The 26,646-nt window shown below is 35.4% G+C and overlaps 1 protein-coding gene across 1 annotated transcript; it reads right to left on the bottom strand.

The window, feature by feature from the left end:
• Positions 1-458: 458 nt before the first annotated feature.
• Positions 459-25,715, bottom strand: Sdb (SAXO downstream of blistered). Its single transcript, XM_089704795.1, has 4 exons — positions 22,608-25,715; positions 22,276-22,532; positions 7,674-11,062; positions 459-7,515 (listed from the first exon to the last, which is right to left on the bottom strand). Exons 1-4 carry the CDS (start codon positions 25,506-25,508, stop codon positions 677-679), a joined length of 13,386 nt encoding a protein of 4,461 aa, XP_089560921.1. The 5' UTR covers positions 25,509-25,715; the 3' UTR covers positions 459-676.
• Between the last annotated feature and the right edge of the window lie 931 nt (positions 25,716-26,646).

Here is a 26,646-nt window from a genome sequence, read left to right as displayed (position 1 = left end):
ATGTTTGTTATTGGTAAAATAACATGGTGCAACCCAGCCTAAAATTATTCTTTATCAAGACCATCGAGATATATGTACATATATCTCGATGATCAAGACCGACTAGTATTAGCATGATCCATTTCAAAATTTATAGGTTTTTAAAGTAAACAAATATGCATATTAGTATATCTAAGTACCTAGTTTCATAAAAGTAGGCTTTTAAATAATATATTCATGAATTCTAAATTCATTATATTATGCCAGCTACAAACCAGTTACTAAAAAAAAACAGCGAACATTAAATTTTGCCTATATTTGCATGCTTGTCATAAAGGTTGGAGGTTTAACAGAAAAATAAAATGGTACATACTTTTATTGAAATCGATTATCGATATTTTAGGTTTTATGGCATAGGTACTTTTAATTTGTAATTTACGTAGGTAGGTACCTAATGTTAAAAAAATAAAACACCGATATTTTTTTATAAAAATTTATTACATGGCAAAGTTTGATAAACACAAAAATAAAATATATTAATAAGGTATAAATCATTAAAATTGCAACATTTTCTTAAGAAGGCACGTATTATCTTAGGACTAGTAGTGTTAGTTTGCGTATAAAAATTAAAATTAAGCATCAAAATACAAAAATAATAAGGAATGATATTTTAAAAAGTAAATAGATCGACGCTTGATTATTTAGTTTTCTGTTCTGTTATTTTAGAAGCATAGAATTTATGCTCGCGAGAATCACGAGTATGTTTAAAAGGAGTGCGCGAAGATTCTAAAAGGGTTGCAGGACATGTTCCATGAACATGGGCCCTAAATTCTTGCTTGTAACTTGTTGCACTCCCGTCGCCTAAGACAAAATGAGAAGTATTCCCGTGTTGTGCATGACGTTCCACTTTTTCCACACGCTCCGTTCTTTCTATTTTCTGTGAATGATCTGAGCGTGAGAAACTTCCATAAGATCGCGCTTCAGATTGTCCGTAGAATTCACCACCAATGCGGAGATTATCCTTTACAACTGTACGAGGTTGTCTCTCGGTTATTAGTGTGGATTGACCATCTCTGCGTTGTTGACGGCGGTAATCATCATTTTCGGTGTGATGAGTTATAACAGAGGAACCATCTCGAGCAGAGCGATGCATTGAGCTAATGCTCTTCCTATCTGCGCTATGAGTGGAGTTGCTTATGTAATCCCCACGTTCAGATAAATTAGAAATACTTTTACGTTGGGCTGCTGCAGTGGAACTCGTAGAATGGTATGCTTCTGTGTTTGATGTAACTCCCTTACGATGAAGAACTGCATTGCTAGTATTGGCATCCGATATAAAGTCTGATGTACGTTTGTGATACCCGGTACGATTCGAATAATCCTGAGATGAAGTTGCAGTGTCTCCACCATGCATGGCTCTTTGGAACTCTACACTTGTTTTTGTTACACTGTCACTTAACTGATTTCTATTAGATGTATGAGTTTGGTGAGACACATTAGTATTCACAGTGCTGTGTTCGTGTCTTTCAGTCGAAACGTTCATGTTATTCGATTTTCGTTGAATATTTGATGTTTGCACATTGTTGCGAGAATCATGACTAATATTATCACCAATAATATTACGTGATGTAATTGTATGGTCTTGTGTCCTGTCTCTGTTTATTTGATCGCTGTGTATACGACTATCAGTCACACGTTGGGATGTCTGAGATGTACTATTATCTGACACATGAGAAGTCTTATAATGCTGTGTGGAACTAGATACTTGACTTGTAGATTCTCTCCCAAGATTTTGATTGATATTATCATTTTCTTTAATAATAATATTCTTTTGATTGCGTCTGTTGTCAGTCACATCATGCGAGCCTTTAACCGTGAACGTAGTGTTAAGTGTATCGTGTTGGTGTTGATTTTGTAATTGGTGATGGTGTTTTTGTTGATTATGGTGTTGGTGGAGGTGTTGTTGTTGGTTTTGGTGTTGTTGACGGTGTTGTTGTTCATTTTGGTGTTGGTGTTGTTGTTGGTTTAGATGTTGTTGCTGGTGCTGGTTTTGCTGTTGATTTTCAGACATATTATACTGACTCTTATGTGATTGATGATTTTCACTTGATGACGATTTAGTTTGATTTGTAGATATAACATTTCTAGATTGTTGATTAAGCGAATCTGTTGAGGAATTTAGTTGATCAACATGAGTAATTCCTTTATTATTTGGTTTACCAGAACCTTCGCCTACAGTGGTATTTACTTCAACATTTCTAGTTACGGTCACCCACTTTCCTGCAATCAACTTCTTTTCGGTAACTTGTTTCATCGTCTTCGTGGAATTTGTTGTTGTAGATGAAATATTTTTTACGTTCCTTGAATCAACTCTGTTTACCGTATTTTTGTCATTCGTGTTTCGCGTCATACTATTAGATGTTCGATTCACTTTGTTTGTTTGGTCATTTGTATGTCCTGAAGACGTGCGTTCGACGCTACCTTGACGTACTGTATTGTCAGTTTTGCTGATGAAACCAGTTTGATTTACGACACCGGTTTTTTGTACAGATTGGTTAACTTGGTTAACAGAATGGTCGTAATTTGTTGAAGATTTTTGGTAATCATGTTGATGAGGATGGTTTTGTGGATGACCATACGTAGATCTATGTACATCTGTTTGATTTCTCTGGATGTTTGTTTTCTCATCGTGAGTAGTTTGTGAATTTGTAACTAAAACTTTATTAACTGTGTGGTGCTGCACATCATGTCTCACAATATTAGTAGAATCTTGATTGTGGTATGTTGTCTCATCTGATGAAACGACTTGCCTCGTTTGAGAAGGACCTCGCCTCATAGGACTCCATCTTTCCTGATCTTCTGGAGTCTTATATTTTGATGGCAAAGGTGACTGACCAGGTCTATCAGGACGATCTTGACCTTGGTTTCTAATTGTATCATCAGTTTGCGGTCTTCCATCAGCTGGTCGCCTATTTGTGCTATCATCGTTCTCCACGGGTTTATTCCATCTTGGTCTAGGTGATTTATCGCTGACTTCATCATCCCGTGCCGGAGAGTGAGTATGGGATGGGTGTTTACTTGGACCTTTAGCATCGACAAATATCTCTTGTATGACATTTGGTTGATCAACATGAGTAATTCCTTTATTATTTGGTTTACCAGAACCTTCGCCTTCAGTGGTATTTACTTCAACATTTCTAGTTACGGTCACCCACTTTCCTGCAATCAACTTCTTTTCGGTAACTTGTTTCATCGTCTTCGTGGAATTTGTTGTTGTAGATGAAATATTTTTTACGTTCCTTGAATCAACTCTGTTTACCGTATTTTTGTCATTCGTGTTTCGCGTCATACTATTAGATGTTCGATTCACTTTGTTTGTTTGGTCATTTGTATGTCCTGAAGACGTGCGTTCGACGCTACCTTGACGTACTGTATTGTCAGTTTTGCTGATGAAACCAGTTTGATTTACAACACCGGTTTTTTGTACAGATTGGTTAACTTGGTTAACAGAATGGTCGTAATTTGTTGAAGATTTTTGGTAATCATGTTGATGAGGATGGTTTTGTGGATGACCATACGTAGGTCTATGTACATCTGTTTGATTTCTCTGGATGTTTGTTTTCTCATCGTGAGTAGTTTGTGAATTTGTAACTAAAACTTTATTAGCTGTGTGGTGCTGCACATCATGTCTCACAATATTAGTAGAATCTTGATTGTGGTATGTTGTCTCATCTGATGAAACGACTTGCTTCGTTTGAGAAGGACCTGGCCTCATGGGACTCCATCTTTCTTGATCTTCTGGAGACTTATATTTTGATGGCAAAGGTGACTGACCAGGTCTATCAGGACGATCTTGACCTTGGTTTCTAATTGTATCATCAGTTTGCGGTCTTCCATCAGCTGGTCGCCTATTTGTGCTATCATCATTCTCCACGGGTTTATTCCATCTTGGTCTAGGTGATTTATCGCTGACTTCATCATCCCGTGCCGGAGAGTGAGTATGGGATGGGTGTTTACTTGGACCTTTAGCATCGACAAATGTCTCTTGTTTGACTCTGTCTGTGTAATTTTGAGTGTGATACTTAGAATCTTCTTCCGTTCGTTGAGTCGACTTGGAATACACTTCTGAAGTAACGTGATTACTCTTTTGGGGGCCTTGCTTTTGTTTATTCTTTACATCGTCTTCGTTTGGTTTTCTTTGAATTTGTTTCGGTTCATTTTCTTTTATGGCAGGTTTTCGTTCCTTAGTTGTAATATTGAAATCAGTTTTACGATTGAGGTCTTCAAACACACCTTCTATTTTTAAGTTGTCTTCTCGACGCGTTAATTTTACCCTTTGACCTTTGACTAGACGATATGTATCCGACGATCGAATATTTTCCATATTACCTTCCATTTTTAAGTTATCTTCATGTTTGACAATAACAGTTCTTTCACCAGTCACAACTTTATAATCATTCTTTTGCTTCATGTCTATGAATTCGCCTTCAATTTTTAAATTATCTTCACGTCGGATTATATCGACTCTATCAACCTTCTGTCTAACATCAAAGTCATGTTCAATTTGTATATTATCAACGTGTCTAAATGGCTTTCTTTTTTCAGCAGGTTGAGATGGAACAACTTCAGGTTTATAAAACTTGCCATCAGGTTTCAAATTATCCTGCGGTTTAACCACAGGAGCTCTTTCTCCTTTTGTAGCACTGTAATCATTACGGGTGTGTAGATCAATGAATTCACCTTCTGTCCGTAAGTTATCTTCATGTTTTTGGATAACAATTTTTTCTGTCTTGTCAATTCGTTTATAATCATCTCTGGTACGATGAACATCTATCACACCTTCCATTTTGAGATGATCTTCATGCTTAACTACATTCATACGTTCTCCACGAGTAGCAGTATAATCAGTCCGTCGCACGATGTCCATTTCACCCTCTGGTTTTAAGTTATCTTCTGGTTTCTTTTGCACAGGTCTTTCTCCAAGCGGAACTGGTTTTGGCTTTTCTGGCCTCTCAAATTTGCCTTCAGTTTTAAGATTGTCCTGTGGCTTCTTAGGCGTTGGTCTTTCACCTGGTTGCCATTTTTCTGCTGTTGGTTTTTCAAAATCACCTTCAGGTTTTAAATTGTCTTGAGGCTTCTTTGGTTTTTGACGTTCAGCTGGTTTCCATTCTTGAGGCTTCGGTGTCTCGAATGTTCCTTCGGGTCTTAAATTATCTTGAGGTTTTTTCGGTGTTTGTCTTTCAGCAGGTTTCCATTGTTCTTGTTTTGGTTTTTCAAATTCTCCCTCAGTATGCAAATTGTCTTTTGGTTTTGTTGGAGTTGGTCGCTCTGCAGGTTGCCATTCTTTTTGTTTTGGTTGCTCAAAATCACCTTCTGGTTTGAGATTATCTTGTGGCCTCTTTTGAACAGGTCGTTCAGCTGGTCGCCATTGTTGTTTATCAGGTGTCGTGAATTCACCTTCAGGCTTAAGGTTATCTTTAGGCTTTTTAGCAGTCTGCTTTTCTGCAGGCCGCCATTGGTCTTGTTTTGGTTGCTCAAAGTCACCCTCTGGTTTTAAGTTATCTTCGGGTCGCGTTTGTTCCCGACGTTCAGCTGGTCGCCATTGTTGTTTATCAGGTGTCGTGAATTCACCTTCAGGCTTAAGATTATCTTTAGGCTTTTTAGGAGTCTGTTTTTCTGCAGGTCGCCATTGCTCTTGTTTAGGTTGCTCAAAGTCACCCTCTGGTTTTAAGTTATCTTGGGGTCGCGTTTGTTCCCGACGTTCAGCTGGTCGCCATTGTTGTTTATCAGGTGTCGTGAATTCACCTTCAGGCTTAAGATTGTCTTTAGGCTTTTTAGGAGTCTGTTTTTCTGCAGGTCGCCATTGCTCTTGTTTAGGTTGCTCAAAGTCACCCTCTGGTTTTAAGTTATCTTGGGGTCGCATTTGTTCCGGTCGTTCAGCTGGTCGCCATTGTTGTTTATCAGGTGTCGTGAATTCACCTTCAGGCTTAAGATTATCTTTAGGCTTTTTAGGAGTCTGTTTTTCTGCAGGTCGCCATTGCTCTTGTTTAGGTTGCTCAAATTCACCCTCTGGTTTTAAGTTATCTTGGGGTCGCTTTTGTTCCGGTCGTTCAGCTGGTCGCCATTGTTGTTTATCAGGTGTCGTGAATTCACCTTCAGGCTTAAGATTATCTTTAGGCTTTTTAGCAGTCTGTTTTTCTGCAGGTCGCCATTGCTCTTGTTTAGGTTGCTCAAAGTCACCCTCTGGTTTTAAGTTATCTTCGGGTCGCGTTTGTTCCCGACGTTCAGCTGGTCGCCATTGTTGTTTATCAGGTGTAGTGAATTCACCTTCAGGCTTAAGATTATCTTTAGGCTTTTTCGCAGTCTGCTTTTCTGCAGGCCGCCATTGGTCTTGTTTTGGTTGCTCAAAGTCACCCTCTGGTTTTAAGTTATCTTGGGGTCGCGTTTGTTCCCGACGTTCAGCTGGTCGCCATTGTTGTTTATCAGGTGTCGTGAATTCACCTTCAGGCTTAAGATTGTCTTTAGGCTTTTTAGGAGTCTGTTTTTCTGCAGGTCGCCATTGCTCTTGTTTAGGTTGCTCAAAGTCACCCTCTGGTTTTAAGTTATCTTGGGGTCGCGTTTGTTCCCGACGTTCAGCTGGTCGCCATTGTTGTTTATCTGGTGTCGTGAATTCACCTTCAGGTTTTAAATTATCAGAAGGACGACGGACTGGAGCCCTATCTCCAGGTTGCCACTCTTCTGGCTTCCTCCTTTCGAATTCTCCTTCCGGACGTAAATTATCCTCTGGTTTTTTAGCTATAGGCCTCTCTGATGGTCGCCATTCTTCATGTTTAGGAGTTTCAAAATCACCCTCAGGCTTGAGATTATCTTTTGGTTTCTTGGGAGTTTGTCTCTCAGCTGGTCGCCATTCATCTTGTTTTGGCTTTTCGAATTCACCTTCTGGTTTGAGATTATCCGTAGGTTTCTTCTGTATAGGACGCTCAGCTGGATGCCATTTCTCCTTTTCTGGAGTTGTAAACTCACCTTCTGGAACTAAATTATCTTTAGGTTTCTTTGCAGTTTGCCTTTCGGCAGGACGCCACACATCTTGTTTTGGTTTTTCCATTTCACCTTCAGGCTTAAGATTATCCTCCGGTTTTTTAGCTAAAGGTCTTCTTCCGGTCCACTTCTCTTCATGGATTTTATATTCTTCTTGACTGGTGGTTATATTCTCCGTATTTTCTGTGGAGTAAAACTTTTCAATGTCTTCTTTAGTCCATGTACGACGCCTCTGTGGTCGTTCTATGATAGTATTCTTTTCAGTATAGTCTTTTTGATTAGATGTTACAAACTCAATCTCCCCCTCGTGAATTAAATTATCCGTTCTTTTAGTTACTAACGTAGTCCTTTCAACTGTATCAGTATAGTCAATAAATTCAGACTGTGATGTAGTTTCTGTGACCATATCCCCTTCCAATTTTGTCCAAGTATTTCTTCTAACGGGCTTAGGTCTTTCTGTTGGTTTTATTGTGTATTCACTTCGAGAAGTTGTTGTATCTGAAAATAATAGATCTTATTAATCATCTAATATTTAAAAAAAATACTAAGATGTATCAATTTAATTAATATTATATTGCAAAATACTGCATAAAGAAAATACATAAATTTTATTTATTTATTTATAGGAGCAGCAATAAAAGTAAATTTGTAATTACCTGTGAATTCGCCCTCGGTAATAATATTATCAGTACGCCTAATAATTTCAGCTCTTTCACCGGTAACGACTTTGTAGTCTTCAATTCTTCTCGTTGTAAATTCTCCTTCAGGTTTCAAATTGTCAACTGGTTTCTTTTGTATTGTTCTTTCAGCGGGACGCCACTTTTCTTTTTCCGGTGTGGTAAATTCTCCTTCTGGTTTCAAATTGTCTTCAGGTCTTTTCATTGGTTCCCTTTCTCCTGGTTGCCATTTTTCTGGTTTTTTACGTTCAAACTCTCCTTCAGGTTTAAGATTATCCTCTGGTTTCTTTTGTTTCGGTCGCTCAGCAGGACGCCACTCATCAGGTGTCTGTCTTTCAAACTCTCCTTCAGGTTTAAGATTATCCTCTGGTTTCTTTTGTTTTGGTCGCTCAGCAGGACGCCACTCATCAGGTTTCTGTCTTTCAAATTCACCTTCAGGTTTGAGATTATCTTCTGGCTTTTTAGGCTGTGTTTTTTCAGCAGGTCTCCAAGGCGTTTTTTCAGGAGTTGTAAACTCTCCTTCTGGTTTCAAGTTATCCTCTGGCTTTTTAGGTTTTTGACGTTCAGCCGGTTGCCACCTGTCTTTTTGAGGTGTTGTAAATTCTCCTTCTGGTTTTAAGTTATCTACAGGTTTCCGTGTTGGTGCTCGATCTCCGGGTTGCCACTCATCAGGTTGACGTTTTTCAAAGTCACCTTCTGGTTTTAAGTTGTCTTCTGGCTTTTTAGGTTTTTGACGTTCAGCTGGTTGCCAGCGTTGTTTATCTGGTGTTGTAAATTCACCTTCAGGTCTAAGATTATCTTCTGGTTTGCGAATTTGAGCCCGATCAGCAGGTTTCCACTGCTCTGGTCTCCTATCTTCAAAGTCTCCTTCCGGATATAAATTATCTTCAGGCTTAATGGGCTTTGGTCGTTCAGCTGGTTTCCATTCCTCCTTTTTAGGAGACGTAAATTCTCCTTCAGGTTTAAGATTGTCCTCAGGGCGGCGAGTGGGTGCTCTATCACCTGGTTGCCATTTTTCAGGTCGTCGTTTTTCAAATTCTCCTTCAGGTTTCAAGTTATCTTCCGGACGTTTTACTGGCGCACGATCACCTGGGCGCCATTCTTCTGGTTTTCTGCCTTCGAAATCTCCTTCAGGTTTGAGATTGTCTTCTGGTTTCTTTGGCTTTTGTCGCTCAGCTGGACGCCATGTTTCTTTATCAGGTGTCGTAAATTCCCCTTCAGGTTTTAAATTATCTTCAGGTTTCTTCTGCTTTTGACGTTCAGCAGGCTGCCAAGGTTGTTTTTCAGGAGATGTGAATTCACCTTCAGGTTTAAGATTATCTTCAGGTTTACGGACTGGAGCTCTATCACCTGGACGCCACTCGTCAGGTTTTCGTTTTGTAAATTCTCCTTCAGGATATAAATTATCTTCAGGTTTTTTAGGTTTCTGACGCTCGGCTGGTCGCCATGCTTCTTTTTCTGGTGTTGTAAATTCACCTTCGGGCTTAAGATTGTCTTCCGGTCGACGCGTAGGAGCTCTATCCCCAGGTTTCCATTCTTCAGGACGTCTTTTTTCAAAATCACCTTCAGGCCTAAGATTATCTTCGGGACGTTTAACCGTTGCTCTCTCGCCAGGTTGCCACTTATCTGGTTTTCTATCTTCAAATTCTCCTTCAGGAAACAGATTATCCTCAGGTCGTTTTTGCTGCTGCCTCTCAGCTGGTCGCCAAGGTTCTTTTTCGGGCGTTGTAAATTCACCTTCGGGCTTAAGGTTATCTTCTGGTCGTCGAGCAGGAGCTCTATCTCCAGGTTGCCACTTCTCCGGTTTTCTGACTTCAAAGTCTCCCTCAGGTTTAAGATTATCTTCGGGTTTTTTCGGCTTTTGGCGTTCAGCTGGCTGCCAAGGCTGCTTTTCAGGAGAGGTGAATTCACCTTCGGGCTTAAGATTATCCTCCGGCTTACGGACTGAAGCTCTATCTCCCGGACGCCACTCATCAGGCTTTCGTTTTGCAAACTCACCTTCAGGATACAAATTATCTTCCGGTTTTTTAGGTTTTTGACGCTCAGCTGGTCGCCATTGCTCTTTTTCTGGTGTAGTGAATTCACCTTCTGGTCTGAGATTGTCCTCGGGACGACGCGTCGGAGCTCTATCACCAGGTTGCCATTCGTCTGGTCGTCGTCTTTCAAAATCACCTTCAGGTTTAAGATTGTCTTCGGGTCGTTTAACAGGGGCTCTCTCACCAGGCTGCCATTTTTCAGGTTTTCTATCTTCGAAATCTCCTTCAGGTTTAAGATTGTCTTCAGGTTTACGGACTGGAGCTCTGTCTCCTGGACGCCACTCATCGGGCTTTCGTCTTGTAAATTCACCTTCAGGATATAAATTATCTTCAGGTTTTTTGGCTTTTGGACGTTCAGCAGGTCGCCATTGTTCTTTTTCTGGAGAAGTGAATTCACCTTCAGGTTTTAGATTGTCTTGAGGGCGACGTGTAGGAGCTCTGTCACCAGGTTGCCATTCTTCCGGTCGTCTTTTTTCAAAATCACCTTCAGGCCTAAGATTGTCTTCAGGTCGTTTAACGGGTGCTCTTTCACCTGGTTGCCACTTTTCAGGTTTTCTATCTTCGAAATCTCCTTCGGGTCTAAGATTGTCTTCTGGACGACGTACTGGAGCTCTGTCACCTGGACGCCATTCATCTGGTTTGCGCTTCTCAAATTCACCCTCTGGGAACAAGTTGTCTTCCGGTTTTTTGGGTTTTTGACGATCTGCTGGCCGCCATTGTTCTTTTTGTGGCGTAGTAAATTCCCCTTCTGGTCTAAGATTATCTTCTGGCCGGCGTGTTGGAGCTCTATCCCCAGGCCTCCATTCCTCTGGACGTCTCTTTTCAAATTCACCCTCTGGTTTCAAATTATCTTCTGGCCGCTTCACCGGGGCTCGATCACCGGGTCGCCATTCCCCTGGTCTGGTATAATCAACATCACCTTCTGGTTTTAAGTTATCCTCAGGTTTTCGTGGACGCTGGCGCTCTGCTGGACGCCACTGGTCTTTTTCAGGCGTAGTAAATTCACCTTCTGGCTTCAAATTATCTTCAGGCCGTCTGGTTGGTGCTCTATCACCTGGGCGCCATTCCTCAGGTTGCCTCTTTTCAAATTCTCCTTCAGGTTTAAGATTATCTTCCGGCTTAGTTGCTTTAGGGCGTTCGACGGGCTGCCAACGGGGACGTTCTGGCTCCTGAAAATCACCTTCCAGATACAAGTTATCTTCATGAATAACTGCTGTGGTTCGACTGACATGTTTTTCATCATAATCTTGTTTGTACGCGGAAACCACGCTCGTGGTATGCTCCACATCGAACAATGGCTCCGGGACATCGTTGTGTGGGCAACGGTGATGCCTGAAAAAAACAAACACATATGTTAGTGGGTTAATAACAAATAAAAATTAAATTGAATATCTGCAATTCACGGCAAATAGGTTTAGATTTTGAGAACTAACATCAAATCGAATCAATCATTAGATAACTATTTTATCTTGTTCTTTTTATGCCAACTGCAAGATTTATTAATGGATAAAAAACGAATTTATAAGGAATTACATTAAGTGTGCCTTAAATATTAATTCTAAAACCACTAACATAGTATTCAGTCACCTTTTTATTCGGTAAGGATGCAAATGTAAAGGGAAACGACGTTGAAATGTCAAAGGCGGTAGCGTAAGCAATTTAGCCATCACACGCGTCCATCGCGCTCCATACACAAAGCCCTTTGATCACTACGCAACTTATAACTCAATTTAAATTAGACCTTACTATGTAAACCGAAATCCAAAAATTATCGTTCATGATATGTGGAATATATTAAAGAACTAACATATTCACGTTTTATCACTAAGGCTTTAATATTTATTGAATAATAAGTGAAGCGAGTGAAACGTCGTATCGCGCCCTCACAACTGCCGTAGGTACGTAGAAGCGTTTCAGTATGAAAAAAGACCATCCTTCAGTATTAAACCTTATTGAACTCTATGTAGTGACCAATTTCTATTAAAATACCAAGTCAATATTGAGCATGCATTAAATATATGCAAGACACTAAAATTAATAACTTTGTCATTGTTTAATATTAATTTTCGTTTCAAAATAAACAGAATATTAAAATTTAATCAATTTGATAATCGTAAAATTGGTTTTCACACGGACAGGTGTTTGGCCTCGTGCCCTGTAATAACAGTTAGTTACCATAGGAACCGCCTTGTATCGAAGGGGCTAAAACAGCTGAAATTTCTGAGTGTATATGAATAATGTGCGAATAAATACTTATAGTTCTAACACTGATGTTACTCATAAAGAATCGATGGAACACAAGTGGGTGTTTATTCACAAGTCTCGATTTAGCGCTGACTAAGTCCTTTCATGAAAGGAGATCCATCTCACTTGCTACAGACGGTCCTTAATTGACCATAATTTGTCGGACTTTTATCATTGATATCCTTGAAATTAAGTACGGAGATTTTAAATTATTTTTAATTACTTTCTGCATATTCTGCATATCACGTCTACATAGTTAAATGTTAGTAAACTTATTCGAATATTTTTAATATCTAGACCAGCTAGCTGTCCACCTACTTTCTACACTTATCTGTATCTAACAAAAATGAATACCTTTTTATCTGTTGAATATCTAAGTTACTATTTGATAAAATTAATTTATTTATTGTTTACTTTTCAGGTGAAAATGTTATTGACAAAGTTGAATAGCCTAGTAATTGTTTTTTATGAAGATATCAATCTCGCAATCCCATTTATTATCTTATCGAGTAAAACCTAGATTAGTGTAATCTTTTCGTGTCATATATATACAAGGGGCAAAGTATTAGGTAGATCTATATATTTTTAACAATTTTTTTGTTAGTGCTTCATTTGAACTCAAAACGTTTTCTTCTTTACGTATACCTATGTAATGTAGGTAATAAATAACAATATAATAATGTTTGTACCTACGTAAATAGTAGATAAAGTGTTGGCAGAATAATCCACATAGCTACATGATAGGTACATCATATTCCTCTTTTCCTATATTCATAATAGGTAGGTAATAATAAATATCTTGGTAATTTCTGAATTATAGACTGCTTTTTCAGATACCACACGTTAATTAAAAGCGTGTAAATGATAAAAGAAAATAATTATGCATCATTCATAAAACTATTTCGGTTACACAACTACTGAATAAGGATTCCCGTACATAACATGATGCAACGTCTCAGAAGCCATACGTTGATGCATTATCCAATTTCTCTACTACTATTAGAATGCACTTTATTAGATATTAAGAAATTGACGCTGAATAACTACGAAGCATAAGTAAAAGTTACTATTTCAATAATAATTCCTAAGAAGAAATTACTCGAAAATTAAAGAAGTACCTATAAACATAAAAAAGAAGAAGGCTAAGATTTAATAAATAAATAGAAGATATTTGCATTCTCATAATATCAATGTCACGACCTTTCTGATTAATTCTGGAAACAGATGACTTCATTTAGCGCAAAGTACGAAAACCACAACCGAGATAGGTCATACTGAATGAGCAACGAGGGTAGGCGACCGTGACATAAATATTTATAAATAATTTCTTATTTTCCTCAAAATCTCCTTGGTGGCAAATAATATATTTATGATGTGTCAATACAACAAGCCACCTGTTGGATGAATGCTTTAATTGTTATTTTAAACCTGAATAACGATACTTTTTTCGTTTATCGTGAATAAGAAACGCATAATTAGGAGAGATGTTCTCAATGAAGCGTATTTTCCAAACCAAACTCTGCGGTTTATCTTATATGATAGCACAGATGACAGAACAGACGTTACCTTCTAAGGAAATCATACAAATGATGTGACAAATAATACCTACAAAAGATTATTATAGCATTAGATACTATGGCTACATAATATTATGATATGCCACTTTCAATTATCCCATATGTTGCGATGCACTTAAAATATTTATTTATAGCCATAATTCTGCAAAATGCAAATAAACAGAGACGGTAATGGAAACATGAGCCCTAGCTCGGTTTTCATAAGAAGCCAGATGCACATCTGCTTCAATGCCTGACTCACAAGATGGTGACGAGATTCAATGTTTACTATATTGGGAGGATTGCTCAACACAGATTGAAGAAATGACGATGAGTAACAAAGGAACACTTTTATAAAATTTCTGAAGCTGTATTTTTTTAAACAGTAGGCGTGATCAATAAATGTTCTATGGGTACCTACTGTATTTTTCTACATTTGATTAGCCATACTAATTAATAGCTATTATAATGCAAGGCCTACCTTACCTCCCTATTAATTTCTATTTAGTCACCATAGTTAGTTTCTACATTGCATGTAATCTTTCGATAATCTATAAGAATGACCGAATCATAAAGCATTATCGTTTTATCTCCATTCCAAAATTTATACATTATCAAGTTATATAAGCGTGTACCAACTATCAAGGTCACCTTTGTTGATTCCAAGTTCGAAATAATCAACGTCCGGAAACAATTTAGCAAGTGTAGCTAAGAACATTCAATCATAGACACATAAAAAGAATAATATTACAGATTTGCGCTACGTGATTGTGACGTGATTTTAACACAGACAGGCCATATGGTCGACGACCTTCTATGGTTGTGTTGATTAAGAACTAGCTGTGTAACTCCTACACAAAGTATACAAATAGGTATCCTACTTTTACTGACATCTGTCTTGGATTAAACTGTCCAAAGATTTATAAATTATATCTAACGCAAAAAAAATGTGAGGCTCCTTTTTTGTTTTGTCTTACGAAGTAAATGTCAATATATATTATATTCATAATATAATGTACTGAAAAGCTTCGGTAATAACACAAAAAATGCCTACACTGTATCGATGTAAAAGTTGTAACTGTAGTCCAACTTTCTTGCAGTTCTTTTAAAGTGTATGTCCACCGTTTTCAGAACTGTATCCGATAGCATTGCAATTATAAGAATACATTAAAAAAATTCTCCGAGTCTCTCCATTTTTGGGTAGCAACTAAAGACAACTTTCCATGCAGAGCGCATTTGGGTCGATCTTTTTTCGAGCCTTATACGAGAATGGGCCGATATCTCGAGACTTGTCAGCTTAATGGATACAATCGGATTTCTCGAATTGATTTGTATTTAAATAGCACCCATGGCTATAGAGAAAAATTCGAGCCAGAAGGCACTATTCGAAAAGCATTATATTTGCTTGTAAAAGAATACCTACCTAATTTTCTGGAATTTTTCAATCTATCTTATCAGTCAGTAAACGAAAAAGTCGACAAAATTTGCGATAAATGCACTTATCAAAGAAAGCGTTAAACAGTTTTTCACGACTCAGTTAACACCAACATAAAATGTATGTTTATGTAAAGCTATAAAATTAATTTTGTAAGTAATTTTGTTACTAAAGTGTTTATATTATAACTCTCTTAGATATAGAAAATACCATATATTGCTTGTTTTTGTCGATTTGATTGAACTTTACTGAATGTATGAAATCTTTGCTCATTAACTAGATAACGCAAAGAATGTCAGTTTACGACATAACTAATTAAAGACGAGATAAATCTCTCACTCATGTGCAACAAAGATAACATTGAAAAGAAAGTAGACGACGTTCCCGCCGATCTTCACTGCGAACACATCAATTATTTTATTTAACGCTTCATTTACAGCGCTGTTTTATGTCTAGACTCTAGACTAATAGACTAGTCTCATGTTAGCACATCCTAAAGAAATTTTCGGATACAAGCCAAATTGAAATTCGAAAGTACAAAACTGGAATATGAGGTGACGTAAGACATATCGTCCTGAACTAAGTTCTTACATCGAACCAAGTAAACAAGTAAGAAACGAGTTTGAGCGAGGACGTGGGCTCTGAGTGTCGAGCGGTGAGATCATCGACGCGAATAACTCCTACCAGCCTGAGGTCGTAGCCTGCACCATTTCGCGTCGCGTCTTTCTAATTGCCATACAAATTTGTGTACCGACCGATTCATTTTGTTACCATATTTTTAACAATGATTCGAATATTTTAAACGTGTTGACTTTCCTAACTACATACTTCTTTTATAATATTACAAATTATTAACTAAGTATATCATTTATGATTTATTATTAATTATTATCTACCTTTTTTATTTAAATAAAATTCTAAGTTGATATAAATATGCATATAGTTTTGAGTGAATCACTAACATTTTTTTGTGTATAAATTATAGGTACATATATTTGTATTTTTCTTTTCATTATAATTTTTCTTTTTTGTTAAGTAACAATTTATGAATTACATGCATTTGATGTTACTCTACAATTTAGCCATATGGTAGCGTTATAACCAGTATATTTACAAACATATTATACAATCAAGCATATTGTAAAGATTGTAAGGTCAAGTCAGTACCATCTGCATCGTTTATAACTCAATTGAGGAACTGAGTTGTGGGCGAGAGTGCTCGTGCAACCACTTTACTTATTATTAGCTATTACTCCAATAGTTTGGAATGATGCTATCACAATGTAGGGCTCGTTAAAATGCAATGAAGCTTGTTACAAAGTCTCTGCTGCATACGCTCCACGGATATTCATAATTGCGTTATCCGTTACAAGTAATTAGGCTAACACCATTTAGAATTGTGGACAACTATGAGCTTTATAAATTAACTCATTTATGCCCCGTCAATTGTTTTAACTTAGCTATCAGTTGGAGAAAAAAGAGAAAAGTTAAAAACGCGAAAGAAATGTATGTAAATTCTCATATTATTGTAGAGTCATGTAGAGAAAAGCAACTTAATAATACCTATAGTTTTCACTTGACATTCTAATATTCAACGAAACAATTTTCTACAGCGCTGCAATTATTCATAATTTAACATAGTGTGAACTATAGATTGTGAAATGTAAACATTTAAATGCACGTATCGCTTATTGCCATAAGAGAGGTATTGGAAATCCGTTCATGTACCGCGAATGTGAGTCCCAATGCTAAATTAACATACAATAACATAGTATGTCGGAATAATTTTCTGGGAACGATTCGTGATTATAATATAACACGAAATCCACGACAGTGACGTAGGCTTGTGTGAAAATATTTAAACGAAATTGTTTTGAAGACTTTCTTTCAAATGGTGTAGATATCTTTCTTTTTTTCTTTAATCTAAACGTTTCAATATTATTTGGATTTATGAATTATTTCTTGTTTGCAGGTTGAAGTTGAAACCAGTCAGAACATCAATAGTACTGAAGACACAAAATACATATTTACTATGTTTCGGAAATATGTAAATAAATATCTTAGTTATTATTTTTGATGTTGTTTTTTTGCAATTTGTTCAAAACCTTCACAGAATTTTAACTATACATTTTGTCATTTTAAGTATTCATAATAAATTTAAAGGTATCGGAAAACAACCATTGACAAGTGAATAAATAGGTCAACAAGTGATTCCTGACTTGACACCGTATACTTACTGTATCTACAACTATCTATAATCCTATAAAATAGAAAATATATATATAAAAATATATAAATTAAATTGTTAAGACGTATTGAATTTAAAATCTTTCTTTTATTTTAATGAGTTTCTCAGGACAAAATTGCGTAGAAAGACTCCCACGCTCGGGCATACCTAACTTAACCCAACTTTTAAGTGTTAAATAGCGACATTTTTTTTGCAATTATGTACATCGGATAAATAATAAGTCGTATCGCATACATGAATATAAATTGAACATATAAATATTAAATAACAATTCAACGCACAGATACAAAATATCGTCCACACCTTATTCGACGAGTGAAAACATAGGTTCCCTAGAGGCTATCTAGCTTGTCGAATCAGTTCGCACACAGACGTGTTGTGAATACTCATTTGGTATGTACGTGGATTTTATCGTTAATTCCACACAAGTCACGTATGTATACGTCTTGTTACTTAATTATTTATTGTAATGAGACACATTACTGTCTGCTTATTTTAATAAAGTGCTCAGAACTCGTAAACCTTAAATTAGTACTGACTACTTTCTTCCCACATTTCTCATTTTTACCGTAGGTATTTAGATGTCATTTTCGAAATTAATAAATTAAAGAAGTATAAGTAATCATCTTTTTTTACCGAAGATCTATTTGTATTATTTACTCCATTAATTCTTTTTTGAATTGAGATGAGTATGATTCAAAAAAATATTATATGTATAATTGTATAAGTTAATGGTTCGTAATGGTGCAATAAAGCCACAAGAATTAATATCGGGCCCACGTAGAAGTTAATAGAACTAGTTTAAGTTGAAATCATTAAGATATAGGTACCAATACAGATACATATACATAGTAATATTCACCTACGCAAAAATATTATAATAGAGTATGTAGGCCTTTGCAAGAAACGGTACTCGCAACGACTCTTCATTTTAATTTACATACTAAAATATAGAGACGAAAGATTTGAATCAATGACTTACTTATCTTATATATAAAATTCTCGTGTCACAATGTTAGTCTGCATACTCCTCCGAAACGGGTGGACCGATTCTCATGAAATTTTCTGTGCATATCGGGTAAGTCTGAGAATCGGCCAACATCTATTTTTCATATGTACCACGGGCGAAGCCGGGGCGGACCGCTAGTATAATATAATTAAAGATATACATATTAAAAGACGATTTTAGCTCTTGATTATCAAATGATTTTAAGCTGTTGCGAAACACAATAACGGACTGTAACGCGACAATTTTATCGATTGTCAATATGATTGCCATGGTATTTGGAACAGCAGACCTACCTATGTACGTACGTGTAGCACCACCTTTCATGCAAGCAACGGTTGTCACAATGGCCGCACATGTTAATCTTTGTTACAATCTACTTTTGTACTTGCAGGGGACTCATGTAGAGTTTTTTTGGATTAACAACTCTATTATGAAAAGGCGATAGCGTGAAAATGTAGTTTTATTTCTGAAAATACATTTCATACTGCCTCGAATTTTAACCATTTTTCCGAAAAAGAACTATCCTTAAGTTTATTCCTGGAATAAATATGGCTCTAAGGAATGAAGAAGTCGTTACAAATTATAATAATTATTATGAATGGTTCTCATGTGTGGCCCCTTTTAAGTTTTAACAGGTGGATGTATCTTTTTGACATGCGACAGGATATAGATATAGAGACGGGATATGATTTATACATATAATAATATTTTAATATAGAGTTGATATTTAGTTGATACAAAGATTTCTAGTACATTTTCTTTTCAATTATTCTATCTTTAAACAAAAAAAAAACGTAAATATCTACGTATTTAATAAAACTATTGTGTTTCTATGTTCTAATCGACTTTATCTCTAATTTTATTTTCATATCAATATTATCGTAAGATATTATAATACCAAGTAGGTTATGATAAATCTAAAATGTTTTTAAAATATAAAACTCATAGAATAGCAAAAATTTTATTTTATTTTAGCATTCTGAAATTGAAATAGACATTATTCAGTTAATTTCGATATTTAATTGTTTCTTAACATTTCCCATATTTAAAATAACTTCAAAAATTAAACTTCCAGGTATGTAATTTTAAGTCGATAAAGACTTAGATATAATATGACGTTATGCATGTTACACATAACGTCATCACCATACATAAAAGGAAATATCCGCTGCTGGCCTCAGTGAGGACAGACGAAGGTTCTTATTCTTAAATACATTTAAATATCTTTTGCAATATAATTAAATATTTTACTTTATTTGCAGATAATGCAAGTTGCAACCCAGATAGGTAGTTCATTAAAATATAAAAACTAAAAAGACACGTTAGGTACCGAGGTACGTTAGAGCTATTATCGTTTTTTTAAATTGATAAAATAGTTTTCTACAAGCATCTTATTTCATTATTCTACTGTAATGTTGATAATTAACCAAGTCAAGTAACTGATATCTGCTATAATGAAGCAAGTCTGTGGTCAGGGTTTATCGACGGACAAATATAGGTAACCTATCGGGCATGCATGACATATACCTATCGTCTGTCGAGTTCCTCGTTTTGCTAGCTCTAAATATATAAGATCTATTCAGCTCTTAAAGCAAATGATAAAATCGACGAAACTTTGAATACGAAATTGAAAAAGGTGCCTATGAGTATTTAAATCACGAATTTTTACATTCTTTTAGCACAGATAATATAGAATACTGTCTTCTCTATACATATATGTATTAGTATAACAAGTGATTAATTATTAGCTTTTGCTTTTGCTTATCATTATAAAGCAAGTAATAATAAACCAGTTCAAGGTCATGATCATTGCACGATCAAGTCATACACATGTAAATACAGTTTACAATCCTAGGAGCGCGTAATTGGTCATCGATGTGAAATAAGTACAATATTACTGCATATTTATTTATAGACGGTCATTCCGCGTAAGGTTAATATATCGCTATTATAGTTATTGTATACATAAGTATATTCACCTGAAAGTTACTAATGAATAATGATAAAAAATAATAACAATGAACTAGGTACCTAATTAATGAAATAGTAAAATTCTGCAAAGGTGGCCTTTTAATTTCTTTGAAGAACGGTTTAAATTTCTATTAATCATTAATTACTAATTAGTATGATGTTACAATAATCTATTATTAATAACTCATTACTATACATATAGGACATGTTATGACTATTAACATGTCCTATCCTACACATTCAAAACCCGGAACCACTAGTTAATACATACTAGCTACTAATTTGCTCTAAAAACTTGAACAAAAATTGTTGAAGTCCGCTTTCCAGTTTACTTCTAAACTCGTTTGCGATTTCTTATGGGTCCTAATTAGAGACTGGATCTCGCCAGGAACGTTAACCACGTCTAAATTTAAAACTATAAAAATGTAGAACCTCCTCTTATGATTTTTAAAATCTGCTTATTTTAAAACGGCTTAGTTTACATGATACATTCAGATAGCAATAGATGTTTATTGTATAAGTTATTGTGGTTTTCAATTATGTATCATTGTAGAATAAGGAATATTTTTCAATCTTTACAATAATATTCTACCTACACGCGTCATAATACCTACACATTTTAAAATGTGATGTGCATAATCATTGTAAATATACAAATTTGTCCTTGTTACGTCATGTGCATGCTGTAATTAGGTGACTCATAATAATAAGAAAAATCTATTCTATATATCCGTAAAATACGTATTGAATTTGCTTCATTTTCATCACAATAAACGAATAAATGTCGCAAATGCATGTTTTTATATGTAAAAAGTTATTTTCTGTGCAAAAAAAATCTCGTAAAGCATTACATTGAGCAATAAACAATCTATATCTAACATTAAATATCGCATGAAGGTCACAACGCTATGCTAGTCAATTACCTATTTCACAATAGTTTAATACATTCACTGGGAAAAAATAGTTTTATTAATCATCTGTTTTATTTTATTCATTCACAAAATTGGAATGATGTTACGGAATAAACACAAATAAGGATACATCAATAGTCATAACTAGTGGCTCTACATTATATACAATCACTAGCTGCGCACCGCGGTTTCACCCGCGTGGCTACTTCTCGTGTTGGTCTTAGCGTGATGATTGGTCTTAGCCTTCCTCGATGAATGGGCTATCTATCACAGAAAGAATTTTTCAAATCGGACCAGTAGTTTCTGAGATTAGCGCGTTCAAACAAACAAACAAACTTCAGCTTTATAATATTAGTATAGATTAATTGGACTCTACTTATGGACAATATAATATTGTCCTACTACGTAAATTTACTCAATACTCATATTATATACAGTATGAAGTAGTTTGCATCATATAAATATTATGTATGTATTATAATTTCCTATGTAACAGGTACGCGGAACGATCATGTAACAAGGTTAACCATGCTTTTTGGGCATTGAGGGCACCCACTTTGCATTGTCTTCAATAGCTTATAAAAATTACGAAGAGCCCAAATATAGCATTACATTTAGTTTACTATGTTATTTTAAAATTACACACAATTAAAAAAATAATAAAATTTCGCATGTTGTTTATTGTTTACTCGCATTACTTATAATAGTAATTTTATGTATTATGCACAATTACATATTATAAATAGGTCTACATGGGCACATAGCCAATTGGTATTGAGGAATTGTTTCTCATCAGTGTTTGTAATAAACGAAGGTATTTAAATAATGCACATTTTTCCACTTCAAAAGTGACATAAAAATTAAAAAGTCAATGGTCATAGAATAGTTACTCATAGATAAAATTCTTTAAACAAACAATAAACGACTTAACATTTTAAGATATACTAAAAGGTTATTAAACCTATCGGGAATTTGACGATAATACGTTTTCGAAAGAATTCTACTTATGTTACGACTTACGAGTTTGTAAGTACATACCATAATATTATTTTTTAATTTTTATTATGATCTCCACAGAACCATAGCTGGGCCAACTGATACAATAAATAATAAGTAAAAACTTTCAAGAAAAGATATGGATTGAACAGGTTAAATAAATGGTTAGACTTACCCACAAGTACAGATTTCACAAATGCATTGTTCCTTTACTATCTTCTCTGGCTTCCTAGGGCCACCAGGCCTTGGCCTAGTTTCGTCTATGTAGACAGTCTCTTCGATTGTTGTTTTGTCATCTCGCACGGTTTTTCTATCGTCTATGATTGTCTCATCATAGACGGAGCTGATGACTGTATCCTGCCTTGTGGTATCTGTAATAGCGTGATCAACCACGTCGTATTCGTGTATGTCTTTCGTTGTGCGGACATCCTTCTGTAAATAAAAAAAGATAAGCAAGACGAAACATTCAGATTATTTATGAAAAGGTTAAATTTAAAATTTACTTACCAAGTTTCTGATGTCTAACGAACTGTTATCCACAAAAACGTCGGTGATAACTTTTTCATCTTCCTTTGCATCTTCATATGTTGTTTCTTTTCTGGTAATACCATTTTCAGTATAGTACCGCGTCACTTCGATTTGACTTCTCGTTTTATCAATTTCAAATGATTTTTTTACTTTATCACCCGTTGTAGTACTTAAAACGGTGGTTTCCTCAGTGTCAATGCCTTCATAAAGGTCTTTAACATCTTCATTAATTTTTGTACCGAAAGTTACCTTATCTATTCTTTTGAATGGGTATTTTTTAACCGTATCTATAATCTCTTTCAAAACTCTATCATCAATATTTCTGCGAATAACAATATTTTTATTGCTTACGGTAACATCTTTGTTTGATTGAGATGTCTCTATAATTTTTCGTAAATCACTGATAGATGTAAAGTCTTTAATATCTCTCGATGACAATATAATGTTTTCTTCAGTATCTTGACGTTTTAAATGGTGTCGTGGTTGTTCAGGTTTACCAAATGGAGACATTTGTTTTGGTCGTTTAGGTCTGTCGTCATCATTTTCATATGTGAATTTTCCATTCCAAGTTCCCGTACTCCTTTCATAAGTAGTCAATGTATCTTTTGTTTCAGAACTTTTCTTGGATGTTGTTTCCTTAGATATGTTTTGTTTTTCACTTGTTATTAATTCACTAGTTTTCCTGACATCATCAGATTCTTGAGTATATGATTGCACATCATTTAGAGTACTATGTTTATCTGTGTAAACATTAGTGCTTTGATCGACTACCCTTTGTGTTCGTAAATCATCTGTGTCTGTTGTATGTTCAGTTATAGCTGGTTTTACTGGTTTTGTTAAGTCACTAGAAAATTTGTTTCTTGTAGAAGCAACTTCAATACCATTCTTATACAGAGCTGATTCTTCTTCCACATGAGTGGCGCTTTTAGGAACACCATCTTTTCCAGTATCATAATATGATTCTTTATCAAGTACATGTCTAGAATATTCATGTTCTGGTTTTATTCCCGTGCCACTGATATTGTGACTTTTTTCATACGTGGCGTGTTCTTTACTATCTCCCCATTCTCTATGTTTACTATCCACTACTCTCTGTTTGCCGTCAACAACTTCAAATACATAAGACGATGTAGATGCTTGTTGGGCACTACTTGTGTTACTTTTCATTATCTTTGTTGAATAGTTAATATTTTCAGTATTTGGAACCTGAAGTATATCTCCAACTTTTCTAATCTGATCCTGAATAGTTGCATCATAACCGTAAAAATTAGAAGAATCGGTTTGATTTATATCGCGTCTACGCGTTATTTGGTTGGTTGTAGTTTCATTCCTTGATGTTATATTTTCTCTTACATCTCTTTGCTCTGTGTTGCTTGTGTTGCTGTAGTTAGTTTTATTTGACTGCAATTTATGGTCGTTAGTTGTGCTTGTATTTTGATCAACAGTTGATTGATATTGAATATTTTGATTTATATTTTGATTGATATTTTCATGAACATTTTGGTTGATGTTTTGATGCGCATTTTGATTAATGTTCTGATGAACATTTTGATTTATGTTCCGGTGAACGTTTTGGTTACTGTTCTTATCAATATTATCAGCATCGTAACGAACAGTTCGAATGTTGTCTGACATATTTCTCATACGTGAGTAATCTTCATTTGTTATTTGCTCTTGAGTAGATGAAAATTCTTGCTGGATTGAATTATCTTTTTGACTAATCACGCTCGCATGACTGGTTAACTGGTTACCATCCTTAACAAATTTGGAATCTTCTTTGATTGTCATTTCATTAAGAGGCTTTGCTCCATCTTTTCCGGTATCATATTTTGATTTCATGTCATAATTTTGAGAACTATAAATTGTCTGAGGCTTAATATCAGTGCCACTCACACTTGCATATTCTTCATTTGTAGAATGTTCTTTAGCATCCCCCCACTCTCTTTTAGAGCTGTCAATAATTCTTTCCTTACCATCTACAATTTCAACAACATATGCAGATGAAGATGACTTTGCTACACTACTGCTTTTAGATTGGCTCGACTGTGAAGTACTACTATATTCTTTTGTTTTCGTATTTTTATCAAGTGTCCCTTCACCTCCATAGAAATTGTTAGGATCTGATCTAACTGTATCCACTCTGTTAGAGTTACCGGAAACATTTTGATGACGTTCGTCATTACGACTGCTCATACGATTTTTATTGGAATCATGGCTCGAAAATTGGCTTGAATGAGTTTGTGCTAAATTTTGACGTTCAGATTGTATGAATGAATCTGTTGCATTAGCGCCCTGAGATCTTGTCAAAAATGCATTCTGGGTACCAGAAGTACTATGTGCTGTATTATCAATAAAACCAGTATTAAGCGATTGATTTGTAGAAGAGTCATATATTTGACTATGACTGGAACCGGAATGCTGAATAGATGATGATGATGATTGATAGGTTTCACTTTTAGACGTTTTCTGTTCTGATGTTGAGGAAGATTGTTGTAATACAGAGCTTGAAACAAACTCACCAGTGGTTGACTGAGCCATATCACTTACTTGATGTTCTTGCAGGGATCGAGCTTGTGATAAGTCGGACACAGAAGGTGCTTCTGTTATGATATAGTGTGGATGGCTATTATAATGCTCAGATACAACAGAACCACTGATAGATGCATGGTCGGATATGTCTGTTATCATAAGAGGGTCGTCCTCTTCGACCTTTACGTCAATATATCGAACCTTCTTTCCAGATGAGCTGACCTTTTGCAAGGTATTGCTACTTTTTTGCACAGACGTCGATGTGCTTGTTTTCTGTACACTAGTCGAGGCACTTTTAGATGACGTCACCTCGGAAGTATTCGATTTAGTCTTTTTATTTTTTATAGTCATTTTGGTCGCACTTCGCTTACTATTCAACTAAAATAACTATGTTTATATTGAGATTCTTAAATAATAAAACGTAAATAATTGATTAAATATTCTTAAACACGATTCTTATCACATAATTTAAAATAAAAACTTTGCCATGTAAAGTAAATAAATAACTGTTCGCGAGTATCGTTCGTTTTCGTTTATCACTGCGTGCGCGCGCGCTGCTTGCGACCGGCTCGCGGAGTCTGAGAGCTGGCGCCGCTGCCCCCCTTACACCTTGACGTGTATTACGTCGCCCACCAGGCCTTCGCGACACGTAAGCGTTCACATCTCACTGCTGAAGTCATACCAAAAAAGGCACACAATTATTTAATCATTATGATTCGTGTAAATAATTCTAGTTATTGGTACTAAAAGTTACTTCAAATGTGACACATACTAAGAAATGAATAACAAACATAATATATGTAAATTTTAAACTTGATAGATACACTGAATATTTATAAACATGACCATATTAAATAAATAAAAATAGCAGGCAAATGAAGTGTGGAGATACGTACCTGTGGGGATAAGTACCTACCCTAATCATATAGGTATACCTACTTTAGGAATACAAAATTTTCATAAATTTTAAAAAATAATAAATAATTTTCAAGTAGTTAAGTAGGTAAGTCAATTATTTTAAAGTGAAAACGGCAAAAATCTACCAAATAAAATAAAATGTATCGCCGTTCAATAAATAAGTAGATACGTATAGGTATGTATATCAGGCACAATTTTGCATAACAGGCATTTTATGCATAAGGAAAGTAATTTGTTGCATATCAAATGATCTGATAATTGGTGAAAATAATTGTGTTCATACTTATTTATATTGCACATTCCTTGATATCAGATGCAAGTTGTCCAAAAGTGGATTACTTTCAATGATAAATTAGGTAGGTACTATAAAAAGAATAAACATGATAAGACAAGATAATGAAATTATGTACGAAAATGTTTGAAACGAGGAATAAGATGAAGAAAAAGCAGAAAAAGTATTTATGTTAATCTTACTCTTACTGCAACTTATTGTATGGAAAATGGAAATTTGGAAATTACTAACGAAAAGTAATAATTATATACTTAGTTATTGTTAATTTCTTTTTTTTTT

This window comes from Colias philodice, chromosome 16 (assembly GCF_061535455.1).
Source record: "Colias philodice isolate Cphi_HAF_F1 chromosome 16, ilColPhil1 Martin Lab GWU primary, whole genome shotgun sequence".
NCBI lineage: Eukaryota > Metazoa > Arthropoda > Insecta > Lepidoptera > Pieridae > Colias > Colias philodice.
Note: the sequence above shows the minus strand (reverse complement) of the source record. Positions and strands in the feature narration are given on the sequence as shown.